Source organism: Acinonyx jubatus, chromosome A1 (assembly GCF_027475565.1).
Source record: "Acinonyx jubatus isolate Ajub_Pintada_27869175 chromosome A1, VMU_Ajub_asm_v1.0, whole genome shotgun sequence".
NCBI lineage: Eukaryota > Metazoa > Chordata > Mammalia > Carnivora > Felidae > Acinonyx > Acinonyx jubatus.
In genome coordinates this window covers 64745957-64763985 of record NC_069380.1, presented here as the reverse complement: position 1 = coordinate 64763985, position 18029 = coordinate 64745957, and the positions used below count along the sequence as shown (strand labels likewise).

Below are 18029 nucleotides of genomic sequence, written 5' to 3'. Positions count from 1 at the left end.
AGTGTATCCCCCCTCTTTATACAGTCAGCTATCTGTATGACCTAATACCTCATTTTAAAAAATACCAATGTGTCATACTCTTTACACAAGTTTTGCTTCACTATGTCAGCAGTATTAATGCAATATATCTGTCAAGCTCTATTAAAATTCTTTTTCATGTGTATCTTGGCTCATAAACCTCTGCACTGATATTGCCTCAGAGAATGTCCTTGTTACACTGACTCCATGAAGATGGGACCATAAAAGAAAAATCCTCCGAACTTTTAGTCTCGGCCTATCCTGCCACACAGCCCGCAGTGTCCAGCCAACACTCCGGGTGTGCTTTTGCATGTGTAAGTAATTACAATACGACTGCTGTTCAAATCTTGTGGCACAGAACCTTCCAGCAAGAAAAGCATGAAAGCATTCGGAGATGCATATCCAAGAACAGACTCAGCGCTGTTCACTGGAATAAAGTGTCAGGTCCGTTTTCCTTTACGAAGCCATTTTAGAAGAAGCATCCTTTGAGTTGCAGCACTAGAGTTCTATCCTTGGGCCTTTTTTATTTGTGCTGTACCTTAATTGGCACATTTCACCACTGGAGGTTCCCTATTAGTAACAAAGACATCTGCTTGTAGCACACGTTTCCGATGGCCCCAGAGAAGTTCTCGGACTTGTGGGGCAAAGGCAGACAGTAGATGTGTCAATCAAAATGGGCTTACAGGAGCCCATTGATGGTTGTGAACACAGAGAATGCACCCCAGGGGAAAAGGCTGGGACAGAAGGCCACAAAAAGGGGTAAAGGGAAACTGCGTACAGGGAGGAGAAAGTCCAGACACACCAACAGAATCAAGCCGAATAGGTTATTTTGTATTCTCAGCATTGTTCTAGAATAATACATCTCAGACTCACTGTCTGAGGCTCCCATGACCTAGACAGGCTTTGGCTGGTTATTTGATTCTTCCCAGGATGTTATGCTTTGATACCTAACCTGATGGAGCATAACTAAGATGCAGGTCACAGCGAGGAGACTCACCAGACGAGTTCACCAATATTCAAGGAAAAGTCTACTGATGGTGTCTTGGATGCTGGGACAATGTGAAATTGCTATTCAGATTTTTAAAGTGCTTTCAGTTGTACTTACCTTGTTGCAAAACCGTGATAGCCTACTCAAGAGCACCAGTCCATGGACCACGCTAGTTCTAGAATGTGTAGTGGCAGAAGAATTAGCTTCTCCACCAATCAAAACCAGGGTAGTTGCACTGCTGCTTGCTAATTGGTAACATCCTAAGAGCCAAATCCAAAAGTCTATTTCCTCTCTGCCTCCCACTTGACTATCTGCAACATTCAATACCGTTCATTACCCTATTTCTTGAAGTTCTGTTCTCTTTACTTTCAGGGCAATATGCTTTTCTGGCTCGCACCATTTGTCTTCTTTCTCTATATCCCTCTTTAAATATTGGTATGTTTTGATATTTCATCTGATCCTATTCCCTTCTTCCTCTAGCCAAATGTTACCATCCTTTGCCAACAATCAATGATATGGTGGTGATTCTCAAACCAGTCAGCCAACAGACAGCTGTTACTAAACGGGAACAAATTTTGTGACAGGAACTGTGCTTGATGCCGGGAGGGAACCTGAGAAGATACATCATCTATATACTGTGCTGGCGTGTTTGTCTCTCCGGATGTGCTCTCCACTCCACTCCACCTGCTGACCCAGGTCTCATCACTATTAATCTGGGCAATTGCAATAGTTTCCCATCACCGCACCGGTTGTCAGTCCCCCAATCCAGATTATCAACCCCATGGACCGCCTTTTTAAAGTGAATATCTGATCACATACTTGTCTTTTAAAAAATCATTGTTGGGGCGCCTGGGTGGCTCAGTCGGTTGGGCGACCGACTTCGGCTCAGGTCATGATCTCATGGTCCGTGAGTTCGAGCCCCGCGTCAGGCTCTGTGCTGACAGCTCAGAGCCTGGAGCCTGTTTCAGATTCTGTGTCTTCCTCTCTCTCTGACCTTCCCCCATTCATGCTCTGTCTCTCTCTGTCTCTAAAAATGAATAAACGTTAAAAAAAAAATAAAAAAAAATAAAAGCAGTCTGCACAAAAGTTTAAAAAAAAATCATTGTTATTCCTTGCCTATGCCAAGTCCTTCACATTCCTTAACATAAACTATGACCCAAATAATATGGTCCAAATTTACCTCCTGGAATCCCCTCCAAAACACCATGACCTTTCACGATTTGTGTCTTTGAACCTGCTGGGCCTCGGACCACAAAGCCTTACATCCCTTTCTCCCGTTGTAATACCTGTTCATTCTTGAAGTCTAAGTCTGACTATTATCTACTCTACAGTGTCTTTTCCAATTTCCCAAGACAAAAAGGAATGTGTGTTTCTCTTGATTCACATAGTGCTCTATACAGATCTCTGCCTTTATCCTGATCATTTGCACCACACTTGAACTTCTGGATAGTGTTGGATTTCCTCAAGGACAATGCTATTCATTGTTATTTCCTGTTTCTTACAGAACAATACCTGACACACAGTAAGTGCTCAGCATTCACTTGTCCCTCAAAAATACTAGAATGCTTCCAAACCACAGAAAGTTTTGTTTTTGTTTTTTGTTTGTTGCTGTTTTTTTAAGTTATTCAGGTAAAATAGACATGCGCCAAATTGTTAGTGAAATAGTTTTTATTCAAGGGTTCAGTTTGGGCCTCCAGCTTAACCTCTTGCTATTCATTGCTTTGTACTTTATACCTCAAGAACACCACATGCTTGCAGCTACCTGCACACATCATTTGGTTTTATACCTCTGTGCTTCTTCTGTTCACTGTTGCTTCTGCCTAAAACATCCTTCACCATGCTAGATGCCCTCATCATCTGCCCAACGCCCATGCATCCTTCAAAATGTGGTTCAGGCTTCTATGCCCCTGAAAGTTTCCTGGCACATAAGATTAAGCTAGATGTCTCTCCTTTCTGTTCTCAGAACACTTACTGCGAAATTCTCTCAGTATACATTGACATTGTGTGTGTGTGTGTGTGTGTGTGTGTGTGTATGTCTTCCCAATTAGTACTTTCAAATACGTTAACTTGCTTGGCCTTGGTATCTCATAAACTTACCAATAGTACTTGACATACAGTACATGATGAACAAGCATAAAATGGCTTCATTTTACAAGAGTCCACATTGAGATGAAATAACCACCCCACTTGAACTGTAGTCGAGAGAGAGATTATACCTATTTGGTACAGTATAAGCAGAACTGTGGTTCTCAAACATTTCCTAGTTATGTTGTATTCACAGAGTTAAGGAACTCATTAACTTCTTCCAAAATGGATAAAATTTCACAATCAAATTTCAATGACGAGAAACGTGCTCATTTTAATGGAATCCCAATAGATAGTATAATTTTAAAATAAAGTAGCCTAACTCAGGCATAGGTATTAGAGAGACAAGCTACAAAAGGGAACAAAAAGAAAGAAGACACAAATAGTTGTTAGTGCATTGGATATAAATGGCTTCATTTTCCTCAATTTCTACCCTCTTCTTATCTCAACTATTTTTCAAAAGCATACATCTAAGCTATGTAGTTTACAAGAGAACTTAAAACTAATAAGATATTTTAACTGTTTTAATCAAAATAACCGAAGTGTTTTAATCAAAACAGACTGTCTCTCTTAATTCTCTAAATCCATCTGCAGAATCCCACATGCTATACTTGAGGGGAAATGTTCTTTCCTTCTTCTGACAGTGGGATTTACTTATATTATTGTGATTTTCAGGGCTTATCACAGCACCTAGACCAGGCTAAAATTCATACATTTTCAATGAATTACATTATTTTCATTGTCATGGCTCCTAGTACTAATATCATTTTGTTACTATTTTTATCATGATATTATTTATTTATTGACTGCTAAGTACTTTCTAAATATAATGCCCACACCACCATCATAAAGCAGCAAGCATGTATTATTTATGCTGACTTAAAAGTTGTAAACATAGAAGCATTATTGATAATTTTAAAAAGCTTACCTATTCTTCCTAACACTGTATATTATTGAAGTAACTTACACTGAATAATCAACAATTACAGAAGAGAATACGCTAGCCACAGAAGAATTATAAAAAGGTTTCATTCACCTAAGACCTTTTTGTGGTCTGTTTCATTTTTGGATGACTCCATAAAAATCAACTCCAATTAAAATATCACCATAAAAGGAACAATACAAATGAGTCAGGTGATAGCTATAAAAGGTGGTCTTACTTTATATCTTAAATTCTTTCTCCAAAGCAAACAGCTAAATAGAATACCATTTCTCTTGTAAATTATCTCAATGGTAAATTCTTCAGAATGGTTTTCCATTGTGATCAGAGAACGCTCTCAATGGACGTATTTCATAGCCTTCATTTCATCAAATTTGATGATAAACTTTTCAGCCTTATAGTCCATCAACCACATTTATTGAAAATTGACTCTGTTTATTGCTTTCTTGGCATTGCAATGTTAATGCAAAGCTGTTTACTCAGGTATATGAACCAGCTAAGAGGCTCTTCATGCAAAAACAGTCTGTGTAGCAGACATTGACAGGTGTCTACTGATGAAACTTTTTGGTCTTACTAAAGACTGTAAGTCAAACTTTCTTTTCAAAGTCATGACCCACAAGAAAGAAGGATTTTAGGTAGGTGAATGGATGGATGGATGGATGGATGGATGGATGGACAGACGGACATACAGACGGACAAGGGATACATGACGGTATTTGGCAATAGGGCAAGTTCTCTGGATCCCAGCTCTACTATCTACCCAACTGTCTGGAACGAATCATTGAAATGACTTCCATAATTGATGCAGTTTTATTGACATAATTTACAGTCTTTACTCATAGAAGTCACTTTGATTAAAGCAGAATGACAGCCATCAGGATGGACCAGTGAAGACAGGAGAGTCATTTCCACATTTGCCTTCATGATAAATAGTTGAAGCTTGGTCTAGGCAGACAACATTAACACCTCTTTAATGGAGCCCTCTGTCTGTGTGCTTCACAGTGTCTGACAAGCTGGCTTCCGTGTTTCTACTCATAAACGGGTATATATAAGGGTATGAGAGTGGTGTTTTAATAAAGGGACAATGCTAAGAAATAGTCTAGACTCTTTCTTTCCAGGCTACTACATTATCAAAATTTGCTTTTATCTTCAGTTTAGAGCTTTGCCTTCCAAGCTTACCTGGTGTAGTTTAGCACAATATGGAGCATGGAAAGTGAACAGTTAACAAGTCTACAAACAGCAGTAAGTCTGATAAACTACTGGGGGTAGCTCAGGGATTTGATCATATCTGCACAGATGAAGAGAATCAGAGATGAACAATGGCAAAGTCTTCACCATTTGAATCTCTTTCATTAAAATGGTTTTAAATCCACCCCTCCAACCGCACGTATCGCCCAGAGCTTAAGAAACAGTATGTTATCCAATAACTTTAGAAATCCCTATACAACCCGCCTTTATAATATCTCTAAGCCTAACCCCTAAAGGAAATGACCATCTAATGTTTGTGTTTTCAATTTTTAAAAATTTTCTCCAGACTTCTATCACATATATTTTTATTCTGAAATAAAATAAAATGTATTGCTTTGTTTTACGTTATTTGAACTTTATATAAATCGTATGTATTCTCTGATAATGTTTTTCTCTCAAAATGAGGTTTCCGTGATTCATCCATGAGTGTGGCTATCGTTCAGTTATTTTCCATGCTCCATTGTATTTCATGGTGTGACAAGATCACCATGTATGCTGATGGGACATTTGTGATTTTTCTAATTTTCATGTTATTGTAACCAATGCTGTGAACATTCTTCATATCTGCCTGCACACACACGCACATATCTGCCTGTTCCACTCCTGGGGTAGAACTGCAGTGTTGGGATACACACTTTTTCAGTGATACAGGTATTTTCAAATTGTTATCCAAAGTGAACACGTCCATTTATACTTCCACCAATAAAGTATGAAAGTTACCAAATCTCCATATTTTGTCAACACTCAGCACTCTCAAAATTAGTCATTCACATAGTAAATGAACCCTGGCTAACTGACCACAGATACTCACTCGAGGATCATTTAACACTTCTTAGAACCAGATCTCCAGTTACAGTTACTTAGAATTAACTTGCTTCATTCAGTGCCTAGAAGAAGACAAGGCTTTTGTCTCTAAGATGGCAAAGATAAGTTTAAACCCTTATTGTGTTGATGCCTCCAAATTATTCCTCCATTTTTCTGGTACAAAAATTCCCTATAATATCATGTCAAAACATTTGTGTCAAATGGCTGTGTTTTGCCAAAGGGATACATTTTACAGTCAAAACAATTAATTAGAAGCTATTAATGATATCTTCCAAGATTTGAGAAGCCACTGAAAGAGAAGAAACAGAAGGAAAAAAATGTATTCTACAAACCAGGATGCAGGAGATAACCTAGTTTGTTGATCTCCATTTGGGAATATTGCGTTGAATTCCTTACCTCTTCTGCAATCATTTCGCCAACTCAAATCCCTCAAGTAACGGGCCACAGGGACGCCCCAGATTTATGAAGGGCTTTTTCCTCCAACACCATTCTTGCTTTTTCTCTTAAAATATTGAGTCCTTGTAATTTTTATTCTTATTACAAAAAATAGCTTGGGTGCTGAAAAAATACCAGCATACCAACAGTCCTAGTAGATGTATTTCTGGTTTTGTCAGTTACATACCATCTGGTAATCATTAGGTGAGAAAGTTCATTTGTAATATACTTAAATCCCTGAGTCATAAATTATTTTAGAAAAAAAAAAAGGTTCAGCTTCTTTTAAGCCACACCCCTCTCTCTCTCTCTTTCTCTCTGTTTATCTTTCTACAAGGTGGCACCCAGATGTCAGCATGGGACTTATGATTTGAATAGATTAGGGCTAATGAAACTCAGGCCAGACAAGCCAATATCTGCATAGAACAGTCAGCATTCCATGGTTACATGACCACAAACTACATCACAAATCCACAGCAGCTGCTCAGCAAATGAATGCTGATCATGGAAAGATCAGGAGAAACAAGATCACAGTGTTACAGAGTATATCCCTCATCATGTCCAGAAAAAAATTAAAAGCCATATTCTACTGGTGGTTGCTCCATGATGTCAACCTCCACGTCATGAAGAATAGTAAATTCGATTTTGATCTACAAAGACCTCATACTGAGATAGTCAGGGAATGGTAAAAGGGAGGTGCCATCTAGGGGCAGTTGTTAATGCCATCTTCTGAGAACTCAGAGAGAATCAGCAGCAGTCTCCCCTGATACTTTTTAGATACTTTGCTAGAAAATATTCTCTTATTGCACCAGAACGTCCCCAGGCCAAAATATGTGCATCTAAACGTTACTCACACTCAGACAGAATCAAAGTAAAGAGTCCAGAATGTTGCACAGATCAATCCACGCTTTGAATTTCTTATCTTGTGTTTCTTAAAAGCCGGCTGTGTGTTTCATTCTCCAGCAGAAGCAAAGACTTCAATTTGAAGTCTCTGTGACTAAAGTTATCTTTTTTTTTAAAAAAAACAAACTTTCTGCTTAAGAATATATGGGATACATATTTAGTTTTTGTACTTCTATATATTTTACAGACTTTCTCGGGTGATCATATTTCCTTTTGCTATTCCACCTGGCTAGTTCCTTATCGACCCACTTTTGGGGCTCTAGTTCCTTTGGTATCCAGAATATTGCTGATTTTCAATTTAAAAAAAACATCATTTTTAACATCAGAGTTATATGGCCTTTATATTATTAAGCCTCATGTGATTATCCTTTTTAGAGGCCTCTTGAAAATACTCTTTCCATATGCTCAAACTCAGTAGGAATAGGTAATTTAAAAATGGATGGCTATGAAATTTATAAATAGTGTCACAGAGACACATTTTTTAAGGGTATACACAGTCTTTATACCAAGATGTAAATATTGAGGATATGAAGGTGGAGAAAAGAGAAACATGGAAGGTTAGCACCAATAGTTATGAGAAATATGTGGGTCTTTGCCACAGCCCTGCAATAAGAAAGTAGTGTTTGGCATTAATCTTTGTACAAATATGACCTTTTTGGGTGACATAATACCAGATTCCTGTTATGTGCTGTTTTTACTTTATGTCTTAGAGTAATCATCTTTCAGTTTATTTGTTGGACTGACCTCATAAATGGGCAAGCCCGTCTCCTAAGAACAGTTGAATGTCAAGGAAGAATTTAAACAAAGGCAAACATCCTACACACAGGAAACAGTCAATGTTTAAAGAAAGCAGTGGAGAAAGACCCCTTGCATTAAAGGTTTAGAGACATCCTCAAGGAAAGGCGAGATGTGTATTAGTGATTTATCTTGCTCATAAGCCGGATGCAATACGAGGCGTTGAATTTCAAAGCTAATGGATAACAAAAGGAATTCCCTGCCAGAATCTATACTTTGTATTCATTATTCCTCCCTAATCCAGTTCTACAGGTGTTAGCAAAGGGTTCTTTCTCCACTACTGAGGAATTTGGCCACTTTTGCAAGTGATAAAGAAGAAGAAATGCCAGAAGCTGGTGTGTCTTGTCTCTACTTGAAAACCTCATGAAGACTATCACCTTGTGACTTCCTAGAGGATTATAACCTCCGGATGGACTGTTTCATGATTATTTATCATTCTTAAAACTCTGTTCAGAAGTGCCAAGTGGTCATAGTTACAAGACGCCTGTTTCTGCACCATTCATGCTATATTGCTGATAAATATTGACACTATGTTCCAAACATGGAATGGATTGAAATCTTGTCTTCTCTCAAACAAAGCAAGAAAAAAAAGTAAAACAGAATTAAACCTTGACGTTTATCCGATTACTCTAAGAGCAAGGACCACTGTAACAGAGAAACTTCACCTTGAATTTTTGTTGTTGTTGTTGTTTAAACAGTTGTTTTAAAAACAGCAGAAGAGAAAGACCAATTAGAAAGCAGATTTTCAATTACCTTGGAAACTCGGTTTGCCACTTCTCTGCCCACAGTTAGCCCCTGGACAAACGTCCGGGCAGCAATGAAGGCACGGGTGACCTGAATTTTCAATTTCCGGGGTACATCTCCAAAAGGCTTCAGCTGGTCTGTGTATTTGCTCACACATTCCAGGTAGTCCTCGCTGAAGTGATACTGTGGGTTTATCAGCTGAAACATCCGTTCCAGGAGCCGAGCCCAGAAGTCATTGAGCATCTCCTCCAGATTTACATTGCCCCCGGTGTAGTATCTTTTCAGCTCTGTGAAAAGGTCCTGGAACACTTCTGAATTCTGCATGTACAGCATTCCGTAGGTCCGTACAAACATATCATTTAGTGACTTTTCTGCATTCTCCAGGAGCTCTCGGAAAAATTCTGCAAATAAACCAAGAAAACACTCATAATTAGTAAGACCTTGAATGCCCACAGCATCTACCTAACTTAGACACAACTTTCATACAAAACGTAACCTGTGATTAAGGCATCAATGAATTGATGATAATCCTTTAAATAAGATTTGCCCTGCATCTACGATCTACGAGTCAAAGAAAACAGAAGACCACATGATTTCTATTTGAAAGAACATCCGTTAACATTAGGAGTGTATCATTTATTACTCCTCCAAAGTAGCTAGATTCTTTTTTCATGTATTATTAAATTTTAGAAAATCCTAATTTGATTTAAACTCAAATCAAAGTACGTTGCAAAGTATTGTCGTTAACATAATAACAAATGCATACGGCTAAAAACTTTTGTGCCAGTCTATTTACAAATCTGTTCTAACACTAAATTCAATTAAATTGGTGCTATTTGGAATAGTTCATAAATGGGATATTTACATTAATGTAATATTTTGGACTCTTTGTAGTTGCTATATATAGCAATCAATTATCAGTGTTCAGAGATTCATAATGCAAATAAATTCACTTAATACCAAAGCTATAATGAACATAATTTAGTTTGCCATAATGAATCAGAAAGTTATGAAGTACTATGCAATGGTAATATAAACTATCATTTTATAGAACTTGAATAAAATATGGGCTGTTGGGATTTCTGCCTAAAAAGTTCTCAATGAAAGAGTACACCAAGAGATGAACTCTGCTACCCTGCAGTACACTCAGTTATAGGATGCAAGAAATAAGAAATTAACGTCACTGGGTGCTGTTAGCCTCTTCAGGCCTCTCGTTAGGCTCCCTCAAGACACGCTTTCAGGCATGCAGGGCACCTATCCATTTGCACCAAGTGAGCCTGGGTAGAGTCAACTCAAGTGTTATCCCATTTGCAGAATGTGATTTGGGGTGGCAAAAAAGACGATGAAGAGATAATGCCTCTGAGTTTATAAATCCAAGTGCCCAACATCAGAAGGATTCTGTTTTACCTCTCATAGTTCTCTTTATTCTCTGATACTATGCACCCTTCTCAGGTAATAGAAGGACAAATCAAGTCCAGGATGCCTCAAGGAATCAAAGCAGGAATGCAAACAAAAACAAATAACTTCTTTTTTTCTGGAACCCTGGGGGATTTTCTCCTGAGACACTGAAGGAAAAAAGCCACGAATCTCTCCACAGTTTCCTTGGAAGCTGTACCTTATTTCTGCTTTATCAGAAGACCTTGATTTACTTCAATTCTGAATAATGTTAACATTGAACTACTGCTGTGATCTTTAAATAGTGTCTGCAATAATGATATTTTATATTTGATTTCAAATGAAACCAAAGCATCAAACCTTAAAGAGGACTCTGGTCACATGTTTACCTTCTTACTATGAAAGAATATACTTTCTTAAATATAGAAATTCTCTGGCTACAGGGGCAGCAATAATTGATGGATTTCCTAAGTCATGTAAAATCCTGTGTGATCTTATACAAGCCACCAAATATTTCTTATCTTAATCAAAATATTTATGCATGCTACATCTATGTTATTTAGGATTTTATGAAATCAAGAACAGTTCAGAAGTTTTCAGAAATACTAGTTACCTAGCTTGTCCTAAAATGGAAACTGTATTAATTTATCAATATTAATACTAAATTATAAAAATATCATATTAAAATCTTTCATTCTCAAAACCAAGAATGGAAAGAGGTTGGCCTTGGTGATATAGCAGCAGGCAGGAAGGTGTTATAGATTGTGAACAAAACTAAGAAAGAATGGAAAAATCACTGAATTGAAAAATACGAATATAATGAGACTAGAAAGTGGATTCTAATCATGAGCTCAGGACAGCCTATTCATTTATCTTCTTTTTGAGGTCAATTATTTTGTGGGACTCAGGAATTAAAGCTTAATTTATTGAATAGAGTACTGCCTTCAGCAATGAATAGTTAGTAATCAATAGTGTGGTCTGGATTTTCAAAGAGGTTTAAAAAAAAGGAAAAAAAAACCTTCTGATTCTCATCGCTCTGCAAAGACTTGAGGTATAAATGCTTCTCTATGAAGATGAAATTTTTATTGTTTGCTTTTACTGAAAATGACATTACTTAGGCTCTTCCCCTCCTGATATGGGGAATAGAAAGATGCTGGATTTCTGCCTGCTTTGAGGCTAAATAGTTAAAAACAGACTGCTCCCTTTCTGTGTCATGTGGTTTGCTTCCATATGCCTAAACTAGTATTTATAATTGAATAATGAAACCAAGTCCTCATATTTCAATAAATAGGGCTCAACAAACATTTCACTAGGTTCCAAGCTTAAATTCTGTATAAGAGTATGTCATTGTCTCAAAAGTTTGCTGTTAGCTTCACTGGCCCTCAAAAGTCAAGCTATTATTCCTTGTTCAAAATCATTACATGGTTTAGTGATCTCATAGTCAAAGTTAATATTTGGTATTGAAAGATGCTAACGTATCAGGCAATTATGACAAATGTTGCTACCTTAAGGTACATTGATCTTAGATCTTATGAAAGATGGGCATCTGAGGTACTGAGGCAAAACTAATGTCCTCCCAAAATAAGTACACTCATTTCATTTTTAGCCTGCCTGTGGACTTAGACTTCCACCTTTTGAAGGTTGACTCTTTGAACAAAGTATTTTATGCTTGGATGAAAACTGTTTCTCAGCAAACCAAACAGGATGGAGTTTTGGAAGACAGTTATCAGCCCCACTTTGCTGATGGAGTATTATGCCCAAACAGTGCAGAGAACGGAATTGAAGAACAATGTAAGGCAAAGCAATGTCCATCCAACCTTTGTCTCATCGGCGAGGGCAAACCTCAGGTTGGGTAAGGCCTTCCGTCAACAAAAATTTTCATCTCAAGAAACAGTTAGGCAGAAAAAAAAATGTTTTTGATTTTTTTCTCTTCCCCATTCACAAAATACACATCAAAAGTTGTTGCTTAGGGCTCAGTTATGCTTCATAGATGCACGAAAGCACTTTTTCCAACCAGCATTAGCCCCTGGAAGGATCTTATTCATCTAGAAGGGAGATCTGGGTACAGACATCTGTTTGCTGCAGGGCAGATTGCTTCAAGGGGGTGGGGGGTGGGGGGAACAATCTTGTAGATAAAAACCACCACTGTTCCAAAGGCAAAAAGAAAGTCTCCACGCTGCCTGATCACTTGGAGAGGCCTCTGAAGGGGCAAAAATCAACTCTGAAGAGCCAAAGCTGCCCTAAGGATATCTGAGAAAGGCTTCAAATGAAGACTCCAAATGAATGGATCAAAACGTAAGGTGCACACAGGGCTGAAGGGAGGGACCACCAAGAGGAAAAGGCAGACAAGAGGCTCTCTAGGAATCTGCAGGCCAATGACACTGCAAAAGCTTTGCCCAATCAAGCTGGAAATACCTCGTTAATGCTTCTATAAGCGAAATGGACATGGGGACTGGATTAGGTACTGTATAGCATTTACCTAGAAATTGCAGCATTTTCCTGCTCTCATGCTTTCCCACATTACTTCTCATTGAAAGCTTGTTTAAAATGAGTGCTTCAAGGGGCGCCTGGGTGGCCCAGTCAGTTAAGCGTCTGACTTTGGCTCAGGTCATGATCTCACGGTCTGTGGGTTCGAGCCCCATATCAGGCTCTGTGCTGACAGCTCAGAGCCTGGAGCCTGCTTCGGATTCTGTCTCTCTCTCTCTCTCTCTCTCTCTCCCTTTCTCTCTCAAAAATAAATAAACGTTAAAAAATTTAAAAGAAATAAAAAATAAAATGAGTGCTTCAAGATGGTGATATAAGTTCCTGTGATCACATAACCCAGTGAATGTGAAAGGCTTTGGTCCTGGTCAGTGGAGACCATATCTGTACATGGTCACAGATAGCACCTGTCCTGGCAGGGGAAGCAGGTATCCTAAATTTGCTTCTTTAAACCCACATATTCATGTTAAGTGTATTTGTCTCCTAATCTCTTTCTTTCTACCCTTCCCTCCACAGAAGCATGTTAAATGAGTTCAGTCAGCCCAGAGTCCAAGGTCTGGTTAAGGAAAGACCCAGAGGAGCTGTCATGGAGGGTAAAATGGTTTGGAAAGTGGATGTACAGTAAGGGCTATGATTCACAGACACAATAGTGTTACCACCCTGCACCCCATCCCCCATGCTTTTTTCAAGGATAAGTCAATATGGCTGTCCTTCCTCATTCTGCATAATCTGTCAGCGTTCAGGTACAGTTTGTGAGATGATTTCTCCTTTCAGAAGTCTCCTTGCTTACATAATAGCCGGATCTGACCATTAGGAAAACAGTGAGTTAATGAGGAGCATTCATGGAGGAAGAAGCCAGCACCCTTTACACTCTTCTGTGTTAGACTTTGAGGGCAAGAATACATGATCCCTAAATGGCCTATCTCTTCCAATTCTCCAGGGGGTGAGACTCTGTGAGAAGAGATAAACACTGCTGTTGCTCAGGGAGTGCTTGGCACATGAAGTGTCATCCTTGGCAAGGTGTAGCTTTAAGTGGAAGGGACGGTTAGATGCTAGTCCTCTGTATCAGGGATCTCGGCCTTAGTATCGTTGACACTGTGAGCTGGGCAATCTTCGTTGTTGTGGGTCTGTCCCCTGCACTCGAGGATATCAAGTAGCATCCCTGGTTATCCGAGGATATCAAGTACCCCCGTGTACTAGATGCCAAAAGCACATCCTACCCCCAGTACTGACAACCAAAAGTGTCTCCAGACATAATCAAAAGTCCCTTGGGGAGACAGAACCACTCTTAATCCACCTGCTGAGAGTTAACTTTCTACTGATAAATTTCAGAAGCCTAAAAATAAGATACCAAACATGGAGAAAAAAGATCAGCTCATTGGGGCACCCGGGTGGCTCAGTTGGTTAAGCGACTGACTCTTAATCTCGGCTCAGGTCATGATCTCATGGTTTCGTGAGTTTGAGCCCCACATCAGGCACTGTGCTGACAGAGTGGAGCCTGCCTGGGACTTTCTCTCTCCTCTCTCTCGGCCCCCCCCCCCCCACTCGTTCTCTCTCTCTCTCTCTCTCTCTCTCTCAACATAAACATTAAAAAAATTTTAAAAAGGGGCACCTGGGTGGCTCAGTCGGTTGAGCATCTGACTACAGCTCAGGTCATGATCTCACGGTTTGTGAGTTTGAGCCTGCATCGAGCTCTGTGCTGACAGCTCAGAGCCTGGAGCCTGTTCCGGGTTCTGTCTCCCTTTCTCTCTGCCCCTCCCCTGCTCACACTCTGTCTCTGTCTCTCTCAAAAATTAATAAACATTAAAAAAGAAAAAAGAAAAAAAAGAAAAGACTAGCATATTTATAGAAAGAAAACCCCACAATTTACTTTCAAGATAAACTCGAGGAGCCGTACCTTTGGTGAAAGGGCTGAAATACACATTATATTCACGGATAAGATTGTTGGTGGCCAATATTACCACTACCATGTATGGTGTGGTGCCTGTCATATGTCAGGGCCTTAATAGTTGGTGAATAGTAAGTAGATAGACAGATGAACATGAACATCCAGTGAAATGCACCTTGACTCTATATGATCTGGGCTCCTCTTAGTGATAACTTCACGGACCCACCTTAGAGGAAGGAAGATGCTACAGCTCATTGTAGAGCAGGACATGATGAATACAGCCTCCTGACATCCTCCAAACTCTTGTACAGTAACACATACATACACATTCATATTCTCTCATGCTCCAAGTTCCTGTGCATCTATAGACAGAAGGCCTCGTGGCCCCTGTCCAACAAGACTGCCCTACCAGACCCTCACTTCCTCTCTGGACAGCTCTGTTTGTCCAGAGCTATTCTTTGCTTGGCTTCATTACTGCCTCTCCTGCTGCTGGCCCTGCTGGACCCTGACGTCATGGCTGTGATCTCACCAAGCCAACTGCATTCACGTTCACTGGCAATGCCCAGTGAACTTAACTGCAAAGTGAAGTGCTTACCTCATCCAAGCAATGCCCTGAATGGTAGGTTTGAATCAACCCCCAAGCCACTTTTGAATCTGTAACAGATAGCCTATTACATTGCCTTTGCTTTTTTTCGTAAACATCAGTTGTGTTTTTCTGTAACAAACAGAAACTCTCAGTATATATTTTTTGAAATTATGAGGTTGAAAAATTATATAAAATTATTTTCAAAATAATAATTTATTCAAAAAGATAGAAATAATAATCTCCATTATGAGACAATGTTGCTGTAAGCAAAAATTCTTTTATGATTTATGACTTCTTTATCTCTTAATTCATACTTTCTCTTGCTGTGTGTACATATGTATGTTTCTATAGACTAAATTTATTATATTTTAATAAGCATTATGAGTTACTCAGTCCATTCATTTCATGAATTAATAGCCTATATAATTTCAAAGTGATTCTAGTAATAGTAATCTATATCTTTCCTGTTTGAGGGATTATTTAACCGAATTTCTGTCACTTTAGAGCTCCCCACCCCCAACACAAACTGATTTAAAATGCAATCAATACAGTAACACAATATCTTCATTATTCCCATTTGTCTCTGTTACAGTTTTGGAGGAAAGTCAAGATACCAAACTTAAATGAAGAGGACAAATGAATTTGAAACAACGAATGATGGTAATTTCAAGCCTAGCTAGAGATAGGACCTAAACTGTTGCCTGATGTACAATGGACATCAAACACAACGTCAAGCATGGTTATGATGGGCTTTACATACTCAATGTTAGTATGTCGAGTTTGCAGATGAGAAAGCGGGGGCTCAGAAATAAGCAGAAACCAGTTGCCCTACACCACTGAACTAGCATGCAACGCAGAGCTCCCAGCCATTAAGAGAAAGGATGAATTCTAAGAGCAGGCCAGTGGGGTGGCTTTGTAGTTTATCCTACGTCAAATTTTCACACTCTGATTTGAAAATTAATGAGAAGTATCATAAACTCTGAGGACACTGCGTAAAACCATATATAAATGTACAAAATGCACTCTAAAGTCAAATCTAAATTATTTATTACAAATAATTTTCAGGTGTGCTTACTTTCTCCACTAATACTAATTAGTACTAATGTAGATAACAGACTGGAGGGCATACTTATATCCCTCGATTTGGTGTAGCTTTCTTAAAGGGGTGGCTTCCACTAGAAAAAAATCAGTCACAGATTCTGGGATTATAGCTACAGTACACAGAACAGTGGCACACAAAAGGAGGCTGAAATTATTCGACTACAAATATGCCGCATTTTATGATATTTGCTCACATATATCGTATATAGTGTTTTAAGATATATGTACATTAGCAACAAGTATACATATCTGTGAACACATTCACCTATACATTTAAATGTTTGACTAAAATCAAATAAAATACCAATGTCAACGAAGAGGAATATGCAACAAAGAATTTATGTTGTTCGAAATACCCTAAATATTTAATATCCATGCCTTTACAGAAAAACTTTGCCAATCTGTGGCATAAAGGGTCAAAATCATAAGTGAAATGTTTGAAGATAAATTAACTCAACAAAATGTATTATGCCTTTCATTTCTTGTAGGTAGGAAGACAACTTAATTATTAGTCTGTTATCTCTAAGTAGTAGAATAAAAATTCCTTTTCTCCATTATTTTTATCTTATATGTTAAAGTTTGCTTTGACAACTCTGTAGCCCATTCATCTCTTTATATTCCCTTGCAAGGTAATTTAAATCCAAAAGTAAATTCTTAAATCACTTTAATGATTTAGAGGATTTAGGTGACTTTAGTGATTTTAGAATGGACACCCCTAAAATTTTCTAACATTGTGGTCTATGAGTCCCTAGAGATTTTTATGAGGAGAAAATCCCACAGTTAACTTGGCATATAAAGTAGACAGTATAAAATGAAAAAGGAAAAGAAAAAATATAATACCAATAAAATTATAAAGAAAATTTCATAAATTTTCATAAAAGAAAATTTTTCATAAAAGAAAATTTCTTTTTTAACTTTCTCTTTATGGTAATTAATAAAAACAGAAATTTAAACTAAACTATCTTTTGACATCTTACAAGGCCCTATAACAAAACACAATGCTCACTATAAATCTAAAAAAATAGTTTCAGAAAATAATGTATCAGTTATCAAAAATATTATAATACATACTACAAAAATTGCTCACTATTTGAATCCAAAGGTTATTTTTATTGTATTCCTCCCACTGTGAGTTGGAAACTCTTATAAATTAGATCATAAATAAGTGGAAACATAAGGGTTCTAGGGAAATACCCCTAACCAATAAATCAAGAAAACCAAGGATATAACAATGTATTTTAAAATGCATTATTCAGGTCAACTGGACATCACCACTTTATATTTCTCCAATGTATCTAATCTAATCAACTAGGCCATTCCATGAAGACAATTTTAATGAAAAGTCATCAGTTTACAATCATGAGTGTTTGTTAAAAATAATCAATACCTTGCAACAAAGTCCTCCAATTTAATACGATTAAATTAAGTCACCTGAAGAGAATAAATTCCAGGAGACTCTTCCGAATCAGGGGTGTGATTCAGATGCAAAAAGGAAAGTTCCCTGGAAAGCAGCATCTATGTAATTGGTTGATATAGGGAGATTTGAAGCAATAAGGCAGTTTATAGAAATTGTTGGCTTGAATGCACATTTCCCAAGGTT

General features: G+C 38.1%; 1 protein-coding gene across 1 annotated transcript in view; it reads right to left on the bottom strand.

The window, feature by feature from the left end:
* Window positions 1-18029, bottom strand: part of GPC6 (glypican 6) — a 1104197-nt gene that overhangs the window by 534594 nt on the left and 551574 nt on the right. Inside the window, exon 3 of the mRNA XM_015082430.3 lies at window positions 8988-9379. Coding sequence (XP_014937916.2) covers window positions 8988-9379 — 392 coding nt within the window. The remainder of the gene's footprint in view (window positions 1-8987; window positions 9380-18029) is intronic.